Source organism: Budorcas taxicolor, chromosome 11 (genome assembly GCF_023091745.1).
Source record: "Budorcas taxicolor isolate Tak-1 chromosome 11, Takin1.1, whole genome shotgun sequence".
Classification (NCBI taxonomy): domain Eukaryota; kingdom Metazoa; phylum Chordata; class Mammalia; order Artiodactyla; family Bovidae; genus Budorcas; species Budorcas taxicolor.
The window spans coordinates 62,910,766-62,932,136 of NC_068920.1; the positions used below are offsets into that span (position 1 = coordinate 62,910,766).

Consider the following 21,371-nt stretch of genomic DNA (forward strand, 5'->3'; position numbering starts at 1 on the left):
GAAAGTTTAGTTACCCAACCAGGGATTGAACCTATGTCATCTGCACTGCAAGACAGATTCTTAACCGCTCATCCACCAGGGATGTCCCTTATGGTGCTTTGTAAAATTGAGAGGACCAAATACAATGAAATGAACAAGTTGATACATTGTCTGAATTTTGAGTGACTCAGACACCTGTGTAACCCAGTGCTTCTCAAGATATCAGACATCACCATCACTGTGGAAAGTTGAAGGTGGGCAATTTTAGGTTATCTGCCTCTCCAGATATCTATTTATTTAAATGTCCTTAATTCCTCCTCACCACAAAAGGTCATACTTTCCAGTCACACACTTTACTTTGTTTAATGGCCATATCAAAGTTCACATTGGTATTAAATCCTAATATATTTTTATTTGAACTAGTTTATGTGTTGTTCAATGGCTCAGTTCGACTCTTTGCCACCCCACGGACTGCAGCACACCAGGCTTCCCTGTCCTTCACTATCTCCTGGAGTTTGCTCAAACTCATGTCCATTGAGTCAGTGATGCCATCCAACCATCTCACCGTCTGTTGCCAGCTTCTCCTCCTGCCCTCCATCTTTCCCAGTATCAGAGTCTTTTCCAGTGAGTTGGCTCTTTGCATCAGGTGAACAAAGTACCGCAGCTTCAGCTTCAGCATCAGTCCTTCCAGTAAATCTCCAGGGTTGATTTCCTTTAGCATTGACTGGTTTGATCTCCTTGCAGTCCAAGGGGCTCTCAAGAATCTTCTCCAACACCACAGTTCAAAAGCATCAATTCTTTGGCTCTCAGCCTTCTTTATAGTACACCTCTCACATCCGTACATGACTACTGGAAAAGCCATAGCTTCAAACTAGTTTCTGCTTTCTACAAACTCAGTTCATGAAGGCAGAGGGGGCAGGGCAAAGGGACATTTCTCAGGTTGTGGAAGGCTAATGGAGTCAAGCTCCTTTGGTGAGCAAAGGGTGTTCCAGCTGCAGGGCCTTTGTACTTGCTCTTCCCTCTGCCTGATGCTTTTTGAGAAGCGGGATCCTCTTTATCCTTCAGATCTCAGCTCACATGCCACCTCCTCAGAGATTGTGACCATCCCGGCTACAGCAGCTTCTTTCTTGGTCTCACTGTATTTCCTTTAAAACACTGACCTCAATCTGTAATTATTATTTTTGTCTCTTTGTTTATTGCATCCTCCCTCCCTCAGACTGTCATCTCCAGGAGGGCAGAGACCATGTCTGTCTTATTCACCCATATCTCCAGCCTGAAACACAGTAAGAATCCAACATGTGTTCGGGAGATAGATGTGCCCGGTGCGTGTGTGTGCAGGCCAGTGAGGGGTGCCTGGGTGCTCCGTACTAGGTCTGAAAAGTCAAAGGCTGGTTTGGGACTCCCCAGTCTGAGTCCAGCAGGGTAAGGCTCCTTTCCAATTTGACTCCGGCACACATCAGGCTCTGCACAACTGGCACACACAGCTGTGCTGCACAGTTCACGGATGCCCTTTAATAAGGGGTCTCTGCCCGGAGAATCCCAGGGACGGAGGAGCCTGGTGGGCTGCAGTCTATGGGGTCACACAGAGTCGGACACGACTGACGTGACTTAGCAGCAGCAGCAGCCTCCTATCTCTGGGTCCAATGGATGGGTTCAGGAAGGGAAACCAAGGCCCTGACGTGCCCTCAATCCCGTTTTGAACCCACAGGGTCTGGAGAGGCGCAAGGCCACGCACCCTGCACAGGGCGGCGGCGGCGATGCCGGACCCCGCGGCGCACCTGCCCTTCTTCTACGGCAGCATCTCGCGCGCCGAGGCCGAGGAGCACCTGAAGCTGGCGGGCATGGCCGACGGGCTCTTCCTGCTGCGGCAGTGCCTGCGATCGCTGGGCGGCTATGTGCTGTCGCTCGTGCACGAAGTGCGCTTCCACCACTTCCCCATCGAGCGCCAGCTCAACGGCACCTACGCCATCGCGGGCGGAAAGGCGCACTGCGGCCCGGCTGAGCTCTGCGAGTTCTACTCACGCGACCCCGACGGGCTGCCCTGCAACTTGCGCAAGCCGTGCAACCGGCCGTCGGGGCTCGAGCCGCAGCCCGGGGTCTTCGACAACCTTCGCGATGCCATGGTGCGCGACTACGTGCGCCAGACTTGGAAGCTGGAGGTGAGAGCGCGGGGTCCGAGAGGCGGGCCCCGAGAGGCGGGCCCTGGGCGAGCGCGGCCCGAAAGCAGCTGCTTCAGGAGGGGGCGGGTCTTTGGTGGGCGGGGATGGGGAGGGGCTTGAGGCGGAGCCGGGGGCGGGCCTTGAGAGGGTGGGGCCGAGGAGGGCGGGCCCTGGGGTCGCGGGAGCCATGGGGCTTGGTGAGAGCGGCAGTCTTCGCCAGCCTGGGCTTTGCTGGGCTTCGCTGCGCCCGTTTTAGATGCTAGAGGGGTGGGGAGGAGACCTCGGAGGCAGGGCCCTGAGCGACGCTATGGTGCTTATCCGAGGCAAAGCGTAAGTCAGGGAAAGTTGAGGTCCCTCTGAGTCCGGAACGGACGAGGTTGGGAGCGGGACCTAAGGAGCGGGGGCCTGGGCTGGGAGCGGGGTCCAAGAAAGGATGGTGGGAGCAGTGCCCTGGGGTGAGCTGGCCGGCAGGGGCAGTGGCTTGTGGTCTTCGACAGCCTGCACTGCCCGATTACCAGTGTCAGGCCTTCAAGTGGGAGATGACAGTGGGCCCTACTAGAAGGCGGGGCCTGGGCCGTGGCCTGTGCGCGGGGCCTGGATGGATGGGAGCGGGACCGTGGAGATGAGAGGAGGAGTGGCTGTCCTCATCAGCCTAAAAGACTTAGGTCCGAGGCGTGCCTGAGTTGGGAGTGTCCAGGAGATGGAAGGGGGGTCCTGTGGCGCGCACTTAACGACACTTACATGTCTTCTTCACCCTCCCTTCCCCAGGGCGAGGCCTTGGAGCAAGCCATCATCAGCCAGGCACCCCAGGTGGAGAAGCTCATTGCCACGACAGCTCACGAACGGATGCCCTGGTACCACAGCAGCCTGACGCGCGAGGAGGCCGAGCGCAAACTCTACTCGGGCTCCCAGACCGACGGCAAGTTCCTGTATGTGGGGCTTGGGGCTGGGGTTTTGGGGGGTGAGGCTGGGGTGGATCTCAGTGTGCAGGTGGGTAATGAGGGGTTGTGCCTGTGGTCACAAGTGTGAGTGACTCCAGAGTTGGGCGGCCTGGGTTGAAAGCCAGCGTCTGCTACTTAGCAGCTGGGCTCGCTGGGCAAGTATCAGAACTGCTTGCTTGCATTATCTCTTTTGCATTCATCAAATATTTACTGAACGCCTAGTATGTGCCAGGCACTGTTCCAGGCATTGAGGGCGTGGCAGCACACAGTTCAGTTCAGTCGCTCAGTCATGGCCGACTCTTTGTGACCCCATGAACCACAACACGCCAGGCCTCCCTGTCCATCACCAACTCCCGGAGTTCACTCAGACTCACGTCCATTGAGTTGGTGATGCCATCCAGCCATCTCATCCTCTGTTGATCCCTTCTCCTCCTGCCCCCAATCCCTCCCAGCATCAGAGTCTTTTCCAATGAGTCAACTCATCGCATGAGGTGGCCAAAGGATTGGAGTTTCAGCTTTAGCATCATTCCTTCCAAAGAATACCCAGGACCAATCTCCTTCAGAATGGACTGGTTGGATCTCCTTGCAGCCCAAGGGACTCTCAAGAGTCTTCTCCAACACCACAGTTCAAAAGCATCAATTCTTTGGTGCTCAGCTTTCTTCACAGTCCAACTCTTACATCCATACATGACCACTGGAAAAACCTAGCCTTGGCTAGATGGACCTTTGTTAGCAAAGTAATGTCTCTGCTTTTGAATATGCTGTCTAGGTTGCTCATAACTTTCCTTCCAAGGAGGAAGCGTCTTTTAATTTCATGGCTGCAGTCACCACATGACAGACACAAATCCAGTGTCCTTACGGAGCAGGCAGACAAGAAACGAGGAATCACTAAAACACAGAGTATGTCAGGTGGTGGCAAGTGCCGTGTGTGGAGCTGGGCAGGGCGAGGTGGACAGGGGGTTGCAAGCTGAGCTTAGGTGGCCAGAGAAGGTGACTTTTGAGTAAAGAACCGAAGGAGGTGATAAGTGGGCTGTCTGCTCTCTGGGAGGTGTTTCTGGCAAGTACTCAGATCAGGAGGAGGTTATTGGCATGTTCCAGAAGCAGTGAGGCCAGTGTGCTTGGAGCTGAGTAAGTGACATCTGGAGTGGGAGGGCTTCCCCGGTGGGACTAGTGGTGAAGAATCTGCCTGCCAGTGCAGGAGATATAAGACACGTGGGTTCGATCCCTCGGTTGGGAAGATCCCCTGGAGAAGGAAACGGCAATCCTCTCTGGTATTCTTGCCTGGAGAATCCCATGGACAGAGGAGCCTGGCAGGCTACAGTCCATGGGGTCACACAGAGTTGGACACAGCTGAAGCAACTTAGCACCCATGCATGCATGGAGTGGGAGAGGGTGAGGCCAGGGAGGTGACTTTGGCTTTGACCCTGAGTGAGGTCGGAGCCCTGAGGGAGCATTGAAACTGCTCTGTGGATGACGATAGTACTAACCCAAGGATCTGTTAGGGGAATACACCAATTAATATGTGTTAAACAGTCTTAAACAGAAGACGGCGACAGAAGACGAGATGGCAGGATGGCATAACTGATGCAATGGACATGAACTTGGGCAAACTCTGGGAGATGGTGAAACAGGGAAGCCTGGTGTGCTGTAGTCCTTGGGGCTGTGAAGAGTCAGACGTACCTTGGTGACTGAACAACAACAAGCAAAAGTCAAGTATCTGGCATATACTAAAAGCGCTGGATGTTAGTATATGAGCCATGGCTGAACCATGTGGCTGTCTGTGAGTTAGCTATTATGAAAGGGTCGGTCTAAAGCTGCTTACAGCCCTGTGCTGGGGCTGCTGCTTTCCGGTCAGGACCTGGGCTCCTCTCTCAAGCAGGAGTTATCCAGATGTCAGCTGAGGTCACTCTGGTCCCGAGACATAGAGAAAGTTGGTGCCTGTCCCTTTCCTGTGGCCTCAGGAAGTGCAGCATCCTCCCCTAAGATGTGAATTCTTGAGGGCCTCCCTTCTCATGGTCCCTTCTTGGCCTGAGATCCTGCCTGGCTGAATCCTTGCTCTCACCCACCTCCCCCAGGGCTATTCCTCTCCCAGGGCCACCCCACTTGGAGGAACTGACCTTTCCCCGTTGATTTCCCTTCCCCTGTGAGGCCTGAGCATGTGCACCAGATTATCTGCAGGGATCCCTCTACAAGATTCTTGTAATAATAATTAAAAAATATAATCGTCAAATAATACAATATTTTTTTTTCACCCTGCATAACAACGCTAGGCTGTAAATTGAAGTGGAGTTTGCAAAACTTCTGAGGGAATTCTTGAATGCATGTTATAGATAACACTCAGCTGCAAAATGGCCTCTGAACAGCTTAAGGCTGTTTTCTAAGAGTGAGGCTGAGGGAGCTAGGATCTGGATACAGCATAGACTGAGGCTGATGCTGGGGTTCAGAAACAGCTGGGGCAGTGACATTATGAGGGACATGACCCAGGGAGGGCAATGTTGAGACCAAGAGCCGCTACAGTGAGCCAGACTCCTGGACAGTTAGGCAAGGCATGCTCTGGACAGAAGCTGTCGTAGGCTCTTCTTGTGGTTCCTGTCATCAGTAACTGCTTTCTCAATATGTGGATAGTTAGGGACTGACGGTCAAAGCTGTAGGCACAAAATCTCATGAAGGAACACCCCGGTTCATCATGATGCCGGGGATAAGCCCAGGACTGGTCTAGTTCTGCAAGAGGGTGCAGGTGTGATGGAAAGTCACAGGCCCCTGTGGCCAGGAATCAAGACGAGGGCCATACTTATCACTGACCACTGTTCAGAGCTGCTGGCAAATGGATGGAATTATACCGAATGCTCTTTGCTGCCAAAGCTCACTTCCTTTCTGCCTACTTGCAGCATTTGTGGTCCTGATTGATTCAACTGAAAAAGACACCTGAACCCTGGAAAGAGCCTTGAAGACTATATCATTAAGTGTTTCTTAATGGACCACAGGCCCCTTTGGGAATTGTACTGAAGCTGAACGCTACTCATAATCCCCAACACATGTTTACCCCCAGAGATTTTGCAGACAGTTATGAGATCATGGGCTTCCCTGGTGGCTCAAACAGTGAAGACTCTGCCTGCAATGAGGAGATGCAGGTTCGATCCCTGGGTTGGGAAGAATCCCTGGCGAAGGGCATGGCAACTCACTCCAGTATTCTTGCCTGAAGAATCCTGTGGACAGAGGGCTACAGTCCATGGGGTCACAAAGAGTCAGACACAACTGAGTGGCTCACACTTATACGAGATCATGGTTAATCCTGAACCTCATTTTTGGAGCCCTTTTCAGGATAAGAATATCTGAGTCAACTCTGTTCTTTCATTTTACATGTGAGGAAACTGAGGTACACAGAGGAGAAGCAACTTGCTGGAGGTGCACAGAGAATCTGTTACAAGGCGAGGGTGTCAGTCCCATGCAGCAATCAATTGTAGGGTCAGAAATGGGTTTACATCCTGGCTCCATCCCAAACCAACTGTGGAGTTGAGGCAAGAGCTGTAATCTCCTTGAACCTCAGCTTCCTCATGTGCAAAATGTGGGTAATTACAGCACAAGGTGGGTATCTTGTGGAGAACGTGGTGAAGATGAAAGGACAAATATTGAAGAACTGAGCAAGTATACTCATAAATGGCAGCTTATTTTTATCACCATTTGCTGGCGAAGGAATGAAACACCAACACTGCGGAGTGGTTTGAATCTTTATATTTTAACACTTGCTTCTTACAGCTGCTTTATTTTATATCCCTTGTACAACAACCTACAGGGCAAGTTGCCAAGCACTATGATTCAGAGACTATATAGTGTGCAGGTGCAGGGCGAGATAACCTTTACCTTGACTTATTTACTGCAGCTAAGACTTTGTTTTGGGGAACTTCCTTATCAACTTAGAATCCGTTTTGTCCCTGGGTCCGTTCCTTTTGAGGAATCAGAGAAACATCCTTGTGTGCAAGAAATGTTCTTTTCCCACGGGAACAAACAGGATTCTTAGCTGAACATCTCGTTTGCAAGAATGTTCAGCCCTGGTTGAGAGTCTCGTTTGCAAGCACTTCTCAACCTTCTTTGTACCTTGTTCCCTACAACCATTATCAGGCTCCATGTATTATTTGGTAAATATTTATCTGTTTTTGGCCGTGCTGGGTCCTCGTGGCTGCACGGGCTTTTCTCTAGCTGCAGAGAGCGGGGGTGCTCTCCTCTGTGGCGTGTGGCCTTCTCGTGGCGGTGGCTCCTCTTGTTGCAGAGCGCAAGCCCTAGGGAGCCTGGGCTTCAGCAGCTGGGGTATGTGGGCTCGGCAGTTGCAGCTCCCAGGCTCTAGAGCACAGGCTCAATCGTTGTGCCACACTGGCTTATTGCTCCGTGCCCTGTGGCGTCTTCCCAACTCAGGGAGCAAACCTGAGTCTCCTGTATTGGCAGGCGGATTCTTTACCACTGCATCACCAGGGCAGCCCTCTATGTTTCATTTTAAAGGTGGAGCTAGAAGTTGATGTGTTAGCCTGTACCTCTAGTTTTTAAGTTCAGGTTTGAACTTCAAGGACAGAGAACTGCCACCAACTGGTGGATTTTTGGTAAACAAAGTAGAATTTGTGGTATTGAGATGTATTTGGTGAACATGCCAGTGTCTTTGCCTATATGGGACTGGCGGCTGCTCTTTTGTGAACGCTCATGTCTCGTCCCAAAGACAGTGTATCAGTCAGCCTTTGCTGTGTAACAAACCAACCTAAAGTGCTGTAGCTTAAAACACCAGTTGTTGATTCATCCTTGATTCAGTGGGTTGGCTCTTTGGGCTTAGTCTGGCTGGGTGGTTCTTCAGCTGGTTTCTTTTGCACTTGTTTGTGTGGTCACAACTGGAGGGTTGACTGGGGCTGGAAGATGTGGGATGGCCTCACTCACAAGTCTGGGAGTTGGCAGGCTGGGGTGCCTTGGTTCTCCTTTGTGTGGCTCCCCCAACAGGCTAGCAAGGACTCATTCCTGTAGTGGTTGCAGGGTTAACAGGAAAAGCAAGAAAGGGCAGGCAAGCCCCAGTGCTCAACCACTTTTCAAGCCTCTTCCTGTGTCCTGTTTACTAATATTTTATTGGCCACAGCAAGTCATGTGGTCAAGCCCTGATTCGAAACATACAGAACTAGAGTCCATCTGTTGATGGGAAGAAATGCCCAATATTGTGGCTGTATTTTTTTTTCTCCCAATATTCCACACACGTTTGCAGGTCAGTGGCTGGGCATTGAGTTTGTTGTCAGTTCAAAAATCTTAAGAATTTGGACTTATGACGTATTTTCACTTCTCAAACGGAGAGCAGCAGAAATTGGAGGCCATTACCTCCAGGCCAGCCTGCCAGTCTAATTATGGGAGCTCCTTTCTTTCTGTGGGACACTTGCATTTTTCAGTTTGTTGTAGGGTTCTCTTCCTTGACTTTGGTCCCCCCCTGCTGCCCCCCAACATACCTGTTTCCTGTCTCTCCAGGTGTCCCCGAATGTTGTGAGCTGGCCTGGGAACCATGTCAGCCTTCATTGAATTATTCTTTTGGGAACTTACTATCTGGGAATGGATGGGATATTCAGTCACCCCTCCATTCTTCACTCAGGTTTTGCCATGGGGATTTAAGGGATATTTCTCTGTCCCTTTGGCTTAAAAAAGGGTTGCAAGGTGAACTTGCATCTGTCTTGTTCACCACTGGACTCCTGCCCTTAGAACGGTGTCTGGCATGTGCTCAACACTTAGTAAATATTTGGCCCCTGAATGGCTGTCCACGGGCAGGACCCAAGCCCTGGGAGTGTGCAGTCTGAGGGTACCCACATGGGTTATCCCGTGACTGTTTCCTGTTGCGTGCTGCTGGCCGACTTTTGTGTAACTCAGCTCAATCCTCTAGATTATTCGTCAGTTGTCCGCAACTTCCACAGTGCCAGAGACCCGAGGAACGGCTGCCCTCCCTCCTCTGCTGGAAACCTACACTTAACCTTGTGCCAGGATGCTGACTAGTTTTACCACGGGATGGGAGGGTGCAGGGTGCCCTAAACTGGCCTGTGTGTCTGTGTGCGTCCATGCACATCCATGTGTGTGTGGTCGGACAGGTTCTTACTGCATGAAGACCCCATCTTTGACGGGCTCCATTCCCATTCATAGACATGGAAGATTTTAACATTTATTTTGGCAAACTTCCAGAAGAGTACAATCAAGGGTCTCCTTCTGTTAAAGGCCATCTGTTATGATAATTGATGAGTCTGTTGTGATGATGAGGTGACTTGTTCTGATTTGTATGAAGGTGCTCTATGATCTGGAGAAGGCAATGGCAACCCACTCCAGTACTCTTGCCTGGAAAATCTCATGGACGGAGGAGCCTGGTAGGCTGCAGTAGGCTCCATGGAGTCACTAAGAGTCAGGCATGACTGAACGACTTCACTTTCACTTTTCACTTTCATGCATTGGAGAAGGAAATGGCAACCCACTCCAGTGTTCTTGCCTGGAGAATCCCAGGGACATGGGGTTCCGTCTCTGGGGTTGCACAGAGTCGGACATGACTGAAGCGACTTAGCAACAGCAGCAGCAGCAGCCCTATGACCTAGCCATGGACCTGTGCTTACCTTTATCGCTCAATGTATAGAAATAGCTTTGCCTCCCCAGGAGAATGGTCTTAAGGCTGTGTGTCCCCCATGAGTGACTCTGTGTCCGCTACAGATGGAAAAATATCCCACCATGAGTGGCCAGCTGTCTTCCCCCACCCACTTGTGGCCATGGGTGGCGAGATGTTGGGCCACTGAGAACCAGGCGTCCCCAGTGTATAGCCAAGTGTTTGCCCCCTGAATGGCCAAGTATCCAGCTGGGGTGGCTGGGTATTAGGCTATGTAGGGCTGAAAATCCACCACGGGCGTCCAGTGTTCCCCTGCGGGTGGCCCCCTGCCTGTGCTTGGACGACTATGAGCACGGTTCTCCTCTTCTCTGGTCACCCCGGCGCCCCTCCCCCAGCCTCACCCAGAGTCTCTTACCAGTAGGTCTGGAGGTCAGGTGGGGCCTGACCTTGGTTCCCACAACCCCTGCCACTTCTCCATGAGGCTCTGGGGTGCAGAGCCCATTGGGTGTATGTGTGGGAACTGAGTTCCATTAGGAGGGAACCACCAGAGGCCTGGCTGGTTGTCGGGGTGACACCCCCTCCTCCTCCTGCCAGGCTGAGACCCCGGAAAGAGCCAGGCACGTACGCACTGTCTCTGATCTATGGGAAAACTGTGTACCACTACCTCATCAGCCAGGACAAGGCGGGCAAATACTGCATTCCCGAGGGGACCAAATTTGACACACTCTGGCAGGTAAGCCACTCACCCGCCCTGTTGTAGGGGAGAGGCTGTTTGGGGGTGCTCAGGCTCCTGGGGAAGAGGGGAGTCCCAGCCCTGACCCCACCCCCTATAGCTGGTGGAGTACCTGAAGCTGAAGGCTGATGGACTCATCTACTGCCTGAAGGAGGCCTGTCCCAACAGCAGTGCCAGCTCAGGTGAGTGGGGCGGCTGTGGTGGGGGGTGGGGGCCGGGAGACCACAGTCCACCTCCTCACTGTCCCTTCGGCTCCCCCAGGGGCCGCTGCTCCTACACTCCCCGCCCACCCGTCCACATTCACCCAGGTGAGTCAGGGGCCTCCCAGGGTTGGGGCCTTGGGGATGGAGCACAGTGGGCGATGGGTCCTGTTCCCAGGGTGGGGCGTGGCAGGGAAGAGTGGGGCTGCCATGGAACAGAAGAGGGCCCCCCAGCACTGTCCCTGGGAGTCCTCAGAGGATATGGGCCCATGAGAGGGGCTGGGTGCCCTCAGCTCAGGCCCTGCTGACCCCATGACCTTTAGCCTCAGAGACGGATCGACACTCTCAACTCAGATGGATACACCCCTGAACCAGGTGAGCCGGCAGAGGTGAGGGTGTGTGGGGGTTCGTGTCAGGCTGAGATCGGAATCTTGGCTAGGCCCTGGGGTGTGTCAGGGGAGGGGCCTAGGCCAGGCCTGACCTCTGGCAGTGGGCTGGGTTGCCCTGGGCACAGAGCGTGCCTGCAGGTGTCCACGTGGGCATATGCATCACGCCCACCTGTGTGCATGTGCCTGGGGGCATGCTGACACACAGAGGGGTACACCTGGCCGTGCCCAGGCAGCCTCGGGTATAGAAACACATCCATTCAGCACCTACTCTGTGCCATCCATGCTCTAGCACACTGAGTGCATGAGCTTTGCGGAATCCTCTAACAAACCACGAGAGGCGGTCATAGTCATTATTCTCATTTTACAGAAGAGAGAGGAGGGCAGGGACTATCAGGTCCCACAGCGGGCCAGGGTGGAGCTGGGCTTTGAACCGAGGAAGACAGACGCCACAGCCCACATACCTAACATGCCTGCCACAGACGCTCGTGTGTTTCACGTATGGATGCAAGCCTGTGCACACAGAGATTCACCTGGAGTCCTTGTATGCATGGCTGTGTGGTTCATACGTAGACAAGGGTGGGTACGACACATGTGCACACATGTCAGTGCACATACACACACACAGAGATGTGCACACTGCAGCTGGCACACTAATGGTCGCTTGTGTAGACACACTTTAGGACCCCTATCACACAACGAGGCATGGGTGAGAGTTTGTGGGTGCCCCTGTGTGAACACACAGGGCCACGTATCTGTGCACATGCTAGCCAGTGCACACGTTACATGTGCACATTAGATGTGGCTTCACAGTTGGTGCGACCAGGCGCACACACAAGTGCACGTGCGCACGCACACACACGCCCTGCACGGTGCGACGTGTGCCTGGGGGCCGCCAAGGCTGCCCTGTCCTCCTCCCACCCCGTCCCTTCCCCTGCTCCTGACTTGGGAGTGCACACCTGTGTGTGTGCCCAGCGCGGTTAGTGTCCTCAGAGAAGCCGCGAACGATGCCCATGGACACCAGTGTCTATGAGAGCCCCTACAGCGACCCCGAGGAGCTCAAAAACAAGAAGCTCTTCCTGAAGCGTGAGAACCTCCTCATGGCTGACATCGAACTTGGCTGCGGCAACTTTGGTTCAGTTCGCCAGGGCGTCTACCGTATGCGCAAGTAAGCTCCCACCTAGGCTGGGGAACCACTGAGTGGGGCAGAGGGGGTGTGGCCTCTCCAGGCCTTGTGGGGTGGAGCCAGGATGAGGCTTCAGATTGACTGTGAGGGGGGCTTACCTGGGAGAGTTCAGGACAGTCCCGAGAGGGAGTGAGAGGAGCTGGCTAGGGGCAGAGAGAGTTTGGGCTAGCTGCAGTTGCAGTGGAGTCCTTGGCTGATCGCAGGGGAGCTGCAGAGGGGCCAACCCTCGTGTCCTCCATTGATTAGCCATTGGATACACGCAGGTCATTGGATATAGGCTGCCCCTGGGGAGGGTGAGACTGAACCGGTTCTTTTTGGTGAGGGGCTAGGCTGTGAGCTCTGAGTGACGGGGAGGTCTAGGCGGCAGAGCACAGCAGCCACTACACGAGTCTGGGGAGAAGAGAGGCAGGTCCGGTGGGGACGAGGGAGTGAGTGGTCCAGGCCCGTGCGGGCTCAGGCGGTGCCCCTCCCTGTGCCGCGGCAGGAAGCAGATCGACGTGGCCATCAAAGTGCTGAAACAGAGCACGGAGAAGGGGGACAAGGACGAGATGATGCGGGAGGCGCAGATCATGCACCAGCTGGACAACCCCTACATCGTGCGGCTCATCGGGGTCTGCCAGGCCGAGGCCCTCATGCTGGTCATGGAGATGGCCGGCGGTGGGCCCCTGCACAAGTTCCTGGTCGGGAAGAAGTGAGCCCCTGGGCTGGCGGGCGTTTGGGACTGGGGGCTGAGCCTGTCCACCCAGAGGTGTGCTCCACACTCATTTCCCTACGTTCGTAGACACGTTTACGCCTGCCGCCCACACTTATGCCCCTGACAGGTCTCAGGTTTGAGTCTCAGCGCGCCACTCACTCTTGTGACTCCAGGCAGGCCTCTGAATTCTTCTGTCTCTCAGTTTCTTCGTTTGAAAACCTGCGATGCCCCCACCAGGGGCCCTTAAAATCAGATGAGTTGATATTTATAAAGTGCTCAGAACAGGGCCTAGCTCTCCTTGTAGGAGCTTTGTAAGTATTAGCTCTGTTGCTTCAGCCACCCCAGCTCTCTCCGCCAATTCAAGATCCACTGTGATGGCTGATTGTCTTTGACCGAAAAGCAGGGTCAGAAAACTGCAGCCAGGTTTGTTTTGTATAGCCTGGTTTTGCATTTTCAAAGGTCTCCAGAAAAAAAAAAAAAGGACTATGTGACAGAGACTGTATGTGTCCTGCAAAGGCTGAAATACTTGCTCTCTGGTCTTTTAGGGAAAAAAATTTGGCCGACCTCTAATACAAAGGAATTGCAGTTTCATTTGGTTTCCTCATGCCTCAAACTCTTACCCTTATGACAGAATCTTTTACATTCATGGAGGCATGTGACCTTTAAACCGCACTCTCGCTGGAGCACATGCCTTCACGGGTCCCAGCTCAGGTACTCAGTTATTCCACAGGTGTTTCTGGGCAATTTCTCTGTGTCGGGGACTATTACCAACACTTGGGATTATCACTGAAGAGAGAGACAAAGTTCTTTGCCCTTATTCTGGTTGAGGAAGAGAGGCTTTAATAATAATTATAATAAAGTATATAGTGTCAGGCTGGGAGGTGAGAAGTGAGAATGTGAGGTTTCTGCAAACTGAGGGAGGCAGCCAAGTGCAGCTGTAGGGGAAGAGTGGGCGGCTGGTGCAAAGGCCCTGAGGTGCCTGGGGTGGTGGAGGAACCATGAGTTTGGGCCCTGAGGGTGAAGCAGAGGAGTACAGGAGAGCGGGGAGGTGATATGGGCGGAGGTGTGACAAGGTGGATGATGCATGTCCTTGTTGGCTATGGGGAGGACTCGGACATTTACCCTGAGTGAGGTGGGAGCTGTGGGGGTGTGAGCAGAGGAGGAGAGGCAGGGCCTGAGTCCAGTGTGTGAGGGACAGGCCGTGGTGGGTGAGGACAGAGGGGGCTGTTCAGGTCTAGGCTGGTGATGACGGGGGCTGGTCCAGGTGGCAGAAGCAGACTTGGAGAGAAGTTGGGGAATACTGGAGGAATTCTGAAGGCAGAGCTGCCAGGGTTTGCTTATAGATTGACTATTGTGTGTGAAGAAGAGGAGCTGAGGGCAAGGCTTGAGTACATGAAAAGATGAAAGGGGTGTGTGTGTGTGTGTGTGTGTGTGTGTGTGTGTGTGTGTGTGTGTGCGTGCGTGCACCTGTGAACAATCAGGAGCTTGACTTTATTATTTTAGAGATGCCCAGGAGACTCCCTGAGGGCACACAGGGTATGCAGGCAAATGTATTAAGTTTGGGGATCATGGTGGGTAGAATTTAAAGCCTGAATGAGGGCAAAAGTTTGTGCCTGTTTTGTTCACACACTGGGTGTGTCCCCACCCCATGTTTAGCACAGAGTGGGTGCACAAGAAGCTCCTGTTGAACAGAGGCTCAGACTTGGGCTTTGCCCCCTTGGGGACTGGGCGTCCTCTCCCAGCTGCTCCCTTCTTCCCCTCACCCTAGGGAGGAGATCCCCGTCAGCAATGTGGCAGAGCTGCTGCACCAGGTGTCTATGGGGATGAAGTACCTGGAAGAGAAAAACTTTGTGCATCGTGACCTGGCGGCCCGCAATGTCCTGCTGGTCAACCGGCACTACGCCAAGATCAGTGACTTCGGGCTCTCCAAGGCCCTGGGTGCCGACGACAGCTACTACACCGTGAGCCCCCAGCCCTGGGATGCCCAGGTGGAGGGGGCTTGGGGGTGGAGGGCCCCTGAGCCCTCCCTCAGCATTATCTCCTGGCTCCCAGGCCCGCTCAGCCGGGAAGTGGCCGCTCAAGTGGTATGCGCCCGAGTGCATCAACTTCCGCAAGTTCTCCAGCCGCAGCGACGTCTGGAGCTATGGAGTCACCATGTGGGAGGCCTTCTCCTACGGGCAGAAGCCCTACAAGGCAGGCGTGGGCAGAGGCGGGTGGTTGGCTGGGTGGGAAGGGGGCCTGGGGGAGGGAGCCCTGATTACTCACACGTGCACTTGACTTTGGCTTGAGCAGAAGATGAAGGGCCCGGAGGTCATGGCCTTCATCGAGCAGGGCAAGCGGATGGAGTGCCCACCAGAGTGTCCCCCTGAGATGTACAAGCTCATGAGCGATTGCTGGACCTACAAGTGAGTGCCAGCGGGTGGGAGGGTACCTGGCTGAATTGACACCTGGGCCTGGGGCAGGAGGTTGTGGTGTCCAACAGTCAAGTATCACTCTTCCCAGCCAAAGACCCACACAGTTCTTGGCCTTCCCAACCCACGGTACCTTTACTCCCCTGCGTTTGTGTTCAGCTCTTCAACACATAGACCCTACAATGCTCTAGCACCCCAACACCCTACCTGTGGACACCCAGGGCTCCAGCATCTAAAACCTCAGTCCCCCTCAGCCAGCACTCAAGCAAGCCTGCAAGATTCAAACAAGTCAGTACTATTACCCAAAATATGACACCAATACTCAGGGCATGGGGTAATGTTCCATTGTATAATATAATTCCTCTTCCCCATCAGCCAACACATAGTTGCCCATTCAGGTCAACACTGAAGCCCCAAAATATTCAATATCCCCCACCTCCATCTGGTTGAAGTCCAGTGCTTGAACACCCTAACCCCTAACATCATCAGTATCTCCACTTCCAAGCACAAGTAACATGCTCCCAAACAAGCTGTCACCCTTCACTAATCATGTAGTGCTTAGGCATTCCAATATTTGATCCCTTTACTGTCCCAACGTCAATTATTCCACAGGACAACACCTGTCACATTGAAACACCCAGACATCCAAGCAATCCAATAAATCAGTTCAGTCGCTCAGTCGTGTCCGACTCTTTGCGACCCCATGAATCGCAGCACTCCAGGCCTCCCTGTCCAACACCAACTCCTGGAGCCTACCCAAACTCATGTCCACTGAGTCAGTGATGCCATCCAGCCATCTCATCCTCTGTTGTCCCCTTCTCCTTCTGCCCCCAATCCTTCCCAGCATCAAGGTCTTTTCTAATGAGTCATCTCTTCACATGAAGTTGCCAAAGTATTGGAGTTTCATCTTCCACATCAGTCCTTCCAATGAAATGAACATCCAGGACTGATCTCCTTTAGGATGGACTGGTTGGATCTCCTTGCAGTCCAAGGGACTCTCAAGAGTCTTCTCCAACACCACAGTTCTTCTGCACTGAGCTTTCTTCACAGTCCGACTCTCACATCCATACATGACCACAGGAAAAACCATAGCCTTAACTTAGATGGACCTTAGTCGGCAAAGTAATGTCTCTGCTTTTGAATATGCTATCTAGGTTGGTCATAACTTTCTTTCCAAGGAGTAAGTGTCTTTTAATTTTCTGGCTGCAATCACCATCTGCAGTGATTTTGGAGCCCCCCAAAGTAAAGTCTGACACTGTTTCCACTGTTTCCCCATCTATTTCCCATGAAGTGATGGGACCGGATGCCATGATCTTCGTTTTCTGAATGTTGAGCTTTAAGCCAACTTTTTCACTCTCCTCTTTCATGTTCATCAAGAGGCTTTTTAGTTCCTCTTCACTTTCTGCCATAAGGGTGGTGTCATCTGCATATCTGAGGTTAGTGATATTTCTCCCAGCAATCTTGATTCCAGCTTGTGCTTCCTCCAGCCCAGTATTTCTCATGATGTACTCTGCATATAAGTTAAATAAGCAGGGTGACAATATACAGCCTTGACGTACTCCTTTTCCTATTTGGAACCAGTCTGTTGTTCCATGTCTAGTTCTAACTGTTGCTTCTTGACCTGCATACAGGTTTCTCAAGAGGCAAGTCAGGTGGTCTGGTATTCCCATCTCTTTCAGAATTTTCCAGTTTATAGTGATCCACACAGTCAAAGGCTTTGGCATAGTCCATAAAATAGATGTTTTTCTGGAACTCTCTTGCTTTTTGATGATCCAGGAGATGTTGGCAATTTGATCTCTGGTTCCTCTGCCTTTTCTAAAACCAGCTTGAACATCAGGAAGTTCATGGTTCATGTATTGCTGAATTCTGGCTTGGATAATTTTGAGCATTACTTTACTAGCGTGTAAGATGAGTGCAATTGTGCAGTAGTTTGAGCATTCTTTGGCATTGCTTTTCTTTGGGATTGGAATGAAAACTGACCTTTTCCAGTCCTGTGGCCACTGCTGAGGTTTCCAAATTTACTGGCATATTGAGTGCAGCACTTTCACAGCATTGTCTTTCAGGGTTTGAAATAGCTCAACTGGAATTCCATCCCCTCCACTAGCTCTGTTCGTAGTGATGCTTTCTAAGGCCCACTTGACTTCACATTCCAGGATGTCTGGCTCTAGCTGAGTGATCATACCATCGTGATTATCTGGGTCATGAAGATCTTTTTTGTACGGTTCTTCTGTGTATTCTTGCCACCTCTTCTTAATATCTTCTGCTTCTGTTAGGTCCATACCATTTCTGTCCTTTATCGACCCCATCTTTGCATGAAATGTTCCCTTGGTATCTCTAATTTTCTTGAAGAGATCTCTAGTCTTTCCCATTCTGTTGTTTTCTTCTATTTCTTTACTCTATCAGATCTAGGCCCTTAAATCTATTTCTCACTTCCACTGTATAATCATAAGGGATTTGATTTAGGTCATACCTGAATGGTCTAGTGGTTTTCCCTACTTTCTTCAATCAAGTCTGCATTTGGCAATAAGGAGTTCATGATCTGAGCCACAGTCAGCTCCCAGTCTTGTTTTTGCTGACTATATAGAGCTTCTCCATTTTTGGCTGCAGAGAATATAATCAATCTGATTTCGGTGTTGACCATCTGGTGATGTCCATGTGTAGAGTCTTCTCTTGTGTTGTTGGAAGAGGGTGTTTGCTATGACCAGTGCGTTCTCTTGGCAAAACTCTTAGCCTTTGCCCTGCTTCATTCTTTACTTCAAGGCCAAATTTGCCTGTTACTTCAGGTGTTTCCTGACTTCCTACTTTTGCATTCCAGTCCCGTATAATGAAAAGAACATCTTTTTTGGCTGTTAGTTCTAAAAGGTCTTGTAGGTCTTCCTAGAACCATTCAACTTCAGCTTCTTCAGTGTTACTGGTTGGGACATAGGCTTGATTACTGTGATATTGAATGGTTTGCCTTAGAAATGAACAGAGATTATTCTGTCATTTTTGAGATTGTATCCAAGGACTGCATTTCGAACCCTTTTGTTGACCATGATGGCTACTCCATTTCTCCTAAGGGATTCCTGCCCACAGTAGTAGATATAATGGTCATCTGAGTTAAATTCACCCATTCCAGTCCATCTTAGTTCGCTGATTCCTAGAATGTTGACGTTCACTCTTGCCATCCCGTTTGACCACTTACGATTTGCCTTGATTCGTGGACCTAACATTCCAGGTTCCTATGCAATATTGCTCTTTACAGCATCAGACCTTGCTTCTGTCACCAGTCACATCCACAGCTGGGTACTGTTTTTGCTTTGGCTCCATCCCTTCGTTCTTTCTGGAGTTATTTCTCCACTGATCTTCAGTAGCATATTGGGCACCTACTGACCTGGGGAATTCCTCTTTCAGCATCCTATCATTTTGCCTTTTCATACTGTTCATGGGGTTCTCTGGAGAAGGCAATGGCACCCCACTCCAGTACTCTTGCCTGGAAAACCCCATGGATGGAGGAGGCTGGTAGACTGCAGTCCATGGGGTCACTAAGAGTCGGACAGGACTGCGCGACTTCACTTTCACTTTTCACTTTCATGCATTGGAGAAGGAAATGGCAACCCACTCCAGTGTTCTTGCCTGGAGAATCCCAGGGACGGGGGAGCCTGTTGGGCTGCTGTCTATGGGGTCGCACAGAGTTGGACACGACTGAAGTGACTTAGCAGCAGCAGCAGCAGCTGCAGCATCATGGGGTTCTCAAGGCAAGAGTACTGAAGTGGTTTGCCATTCCCTTCTCCAGTGGACCACATTCTGTCAGACCTCTCCACCATGACCCATCTGTCTTGGGTGGCCCCACACAGCATGGCTTAGTTCCATTGAGTTAGACAAGGCTGTGGTCCATGTGATCAGACTGGCTAGTTTGTGGTTATGGTTTCGGTGTGTCTGCCCTCTGATGCCCTCTCGCAACACCTACTGTCTTACTTGGGTTTCTCTTACCTTGGACATGGGATATCTCTTCACGGCTGCTCCAGCAAAGCACAGCCGCTGCTCCTTACCTTGGACGAGGGGTATCTCCTCATGGCCGCCCCTCCTGACCTTAAACATGGAATAACTCCTCTCAGCCCTCCTGCGCCCGCGCAGCCGCCACTCCTTCAACATGGGGTAGCTCCTCTCGGCCAATCCAATAAATAGATCCCTATTTATGTTGGATGATGGTAAAGGACATGGAAACCTGGCGTTCTGCAGTCCATGGGGTTGCAAAGAGTCAGACAGGACTGTGCGACTGAACAACAAATTTATGATAAATTAATAAGAAATGATTAGACCATTCCTACTCCAATATATATTAAGCCAGCCTCTATCAGGAAACGCTCTATACACCAACACCTCAATATCCAAAGAGACTCGTGTCTAACACTCCAACACAATTCATGGATATTTCACACATTAATACCTGGAATCTCCACTAGGTGAACCTACCCCCCTCCACACTCCAATATTCCTTTCCATCCTGGGCAGCATACTTGCATCCATGTGAGCCCACACCTAGCACCCAAGTACCCTGCCCAAATACACATGCACTCAGTGTCCCAGCTTCCTGGAGTCAAGTTGTCACCCTAACACTCAGTGAGCTCTCATTTCTAAGTCTTCAGCAGTCAGGACGCTTCCTGTCCATCCTGTATGTCAGATGTCAGTCCTCTTATGCCAGAGGGCAACCCCTGAATCGTCTTCACGCAGATTTCCCCCCGCCCCCCATCACCCAATAACCCCTGCCCCAGTGCTTTCTGAGCCTCCTGCATGCCCACCCACAAGCTGAAGTTGGGTTCTGGGGGTGTGGTCAGCCGCCTGGATCTCCGCTACCCCTCACAGGTGGGAGGACCGCCCGGACTTCGCCACCGTTGAACAGCGCATGCGCAACTACTACTACAGCTTGGCGAGCAAGGCAGAGGAGCCCGCCGCTTGTGGAAATGGGGTTCAGGCTGCGTGTCCCTGAGCGCCACCCGGCCCAGGGCCTGAGTCCTCCATGCCCCCAGCTTTTCCTCCTGTGCCCTCAGCTCTCTCCCAGGACCTCCAGGCTGGGCCCGGCTCAGTTTCTCTCTGGCCCACGCTGGTCTAGTATTCCCAGCCCGGTCACCTGGCCCCTCTGGCTGGGGGAGGAAGCAAGACCTGGGGAAGATGGTCCTGGACTGGAATCTATGGGGGATCCCTGAGCTGAGGGGTTGTTGTAAGCACAGCCGGGACCCTCCTTCCTCTGGGTCCAGAAAGGCAGACTCTGGGAGTCCTCAGGCTGCAAGACCTGGAATCATTGGAATAAACTCCAGCTCTCCCTTGTTTGGGATCCCTCCTCTTTCTGGGGTGGGGCTGGGAGGCCCAGGAAAGGGTCAATGCAAGGGGTCCTTGAGAAGTGCCTGAAGCAGCTGTTTTTGTGTGGGTCTGGGGGGCTGGTTTTCCCACCCCTCTGCCCTGGGAACATGTTCCTGTGAGTCGGGGGTCTGTGGGAGGTGAGCCTAGGGGCTGAGGGGCCAGGGGCACTGCTGACCTTCGTGGACGGCGTGAAATAGGCGCTGCCCGTGTTCACTGCATGTGAGCCATCGCCTGCAGAGACTTAAACACCCTGCTGGCACCTCCCCCAGCCACGCTCCAACCCGCGCTTTTAAAGTCTCTTCAGGTGATTCCTGGAGAAGGAAATGGCAACCCGCTCCAGTATTCTTGCCCAGAGAATCCCATGGGCGGAGGAACCTGGTGGGCTACAGTCCACGGGGTCGCAAAGAGTCAGACACAACTGAGTGACTTCACTTCAGGTGATTCCAGCCTTCTGTCCCGCCTACTCAGCTGCCTTCCCTCTTCCCTGGGCCCAGGCAGTCGCAGCTGGGAATCTTTATCAACCTGATGCCCCATTTGCAGACTCAGTCCCAGCTCAATCCTGCTCCAGAGAAGACCCGTCTCCAGGCCCTCGCTGCCTCAGCTTCCCCATGCAGAAATTTGGGGTGCTGGAGCTCAGAATCCACCCGGTGGGTGAAACCGAGCCAGGTCCCTGCCTGTCTTTTCTGGACTCACTCCCCCTCATCCTCAGCTGCAGTTGGCCCCGGGCTCAGTTCCCTGGCCTCAAAGAGC

At 52.4% G+C, this 21,371-nt stretch overlaps 1 protein-coding gene across 1 annotated transcript; it reads left to right on the forward strand.

Moving 5' to 3' along the window:
- The first annotated feature begins 1,730 nt into the window (after window positions 1–1,730).
- On the forward strand, window positions 1,731–20,250 carry LOC128056450 (tyrosine-protein kinase ZAP-70). The gene is made up of 12 exons (XM_052649221.1): window positions 1,731–2,138; window positions 2,907–3,067; window positions 10,266–10,404; window positions 10,505–10,586; window positions 10,666–10,712; window positions 10,928–10,979; window positions 11,966–12,158; window positions 12,661–12,867; window positions 14,639–14,831; window positions 14,923–15,063; window positions 15,163–15,275; window positions 20,127–20,250. The coding sequence occupies exons 1-12, from the start codon at window positions 1,737–1,739 to the stop codon at window positions 20,248–20,250; spliced, it is 1,854 nt and encodes a 617-aa protein (XP_052505181.1). The 5' UTR covers window positions 1,731–1,736.
- The last annotated feature ends 1,121 nt before the right edge of the window (window positions 20,251–21,371 follow it).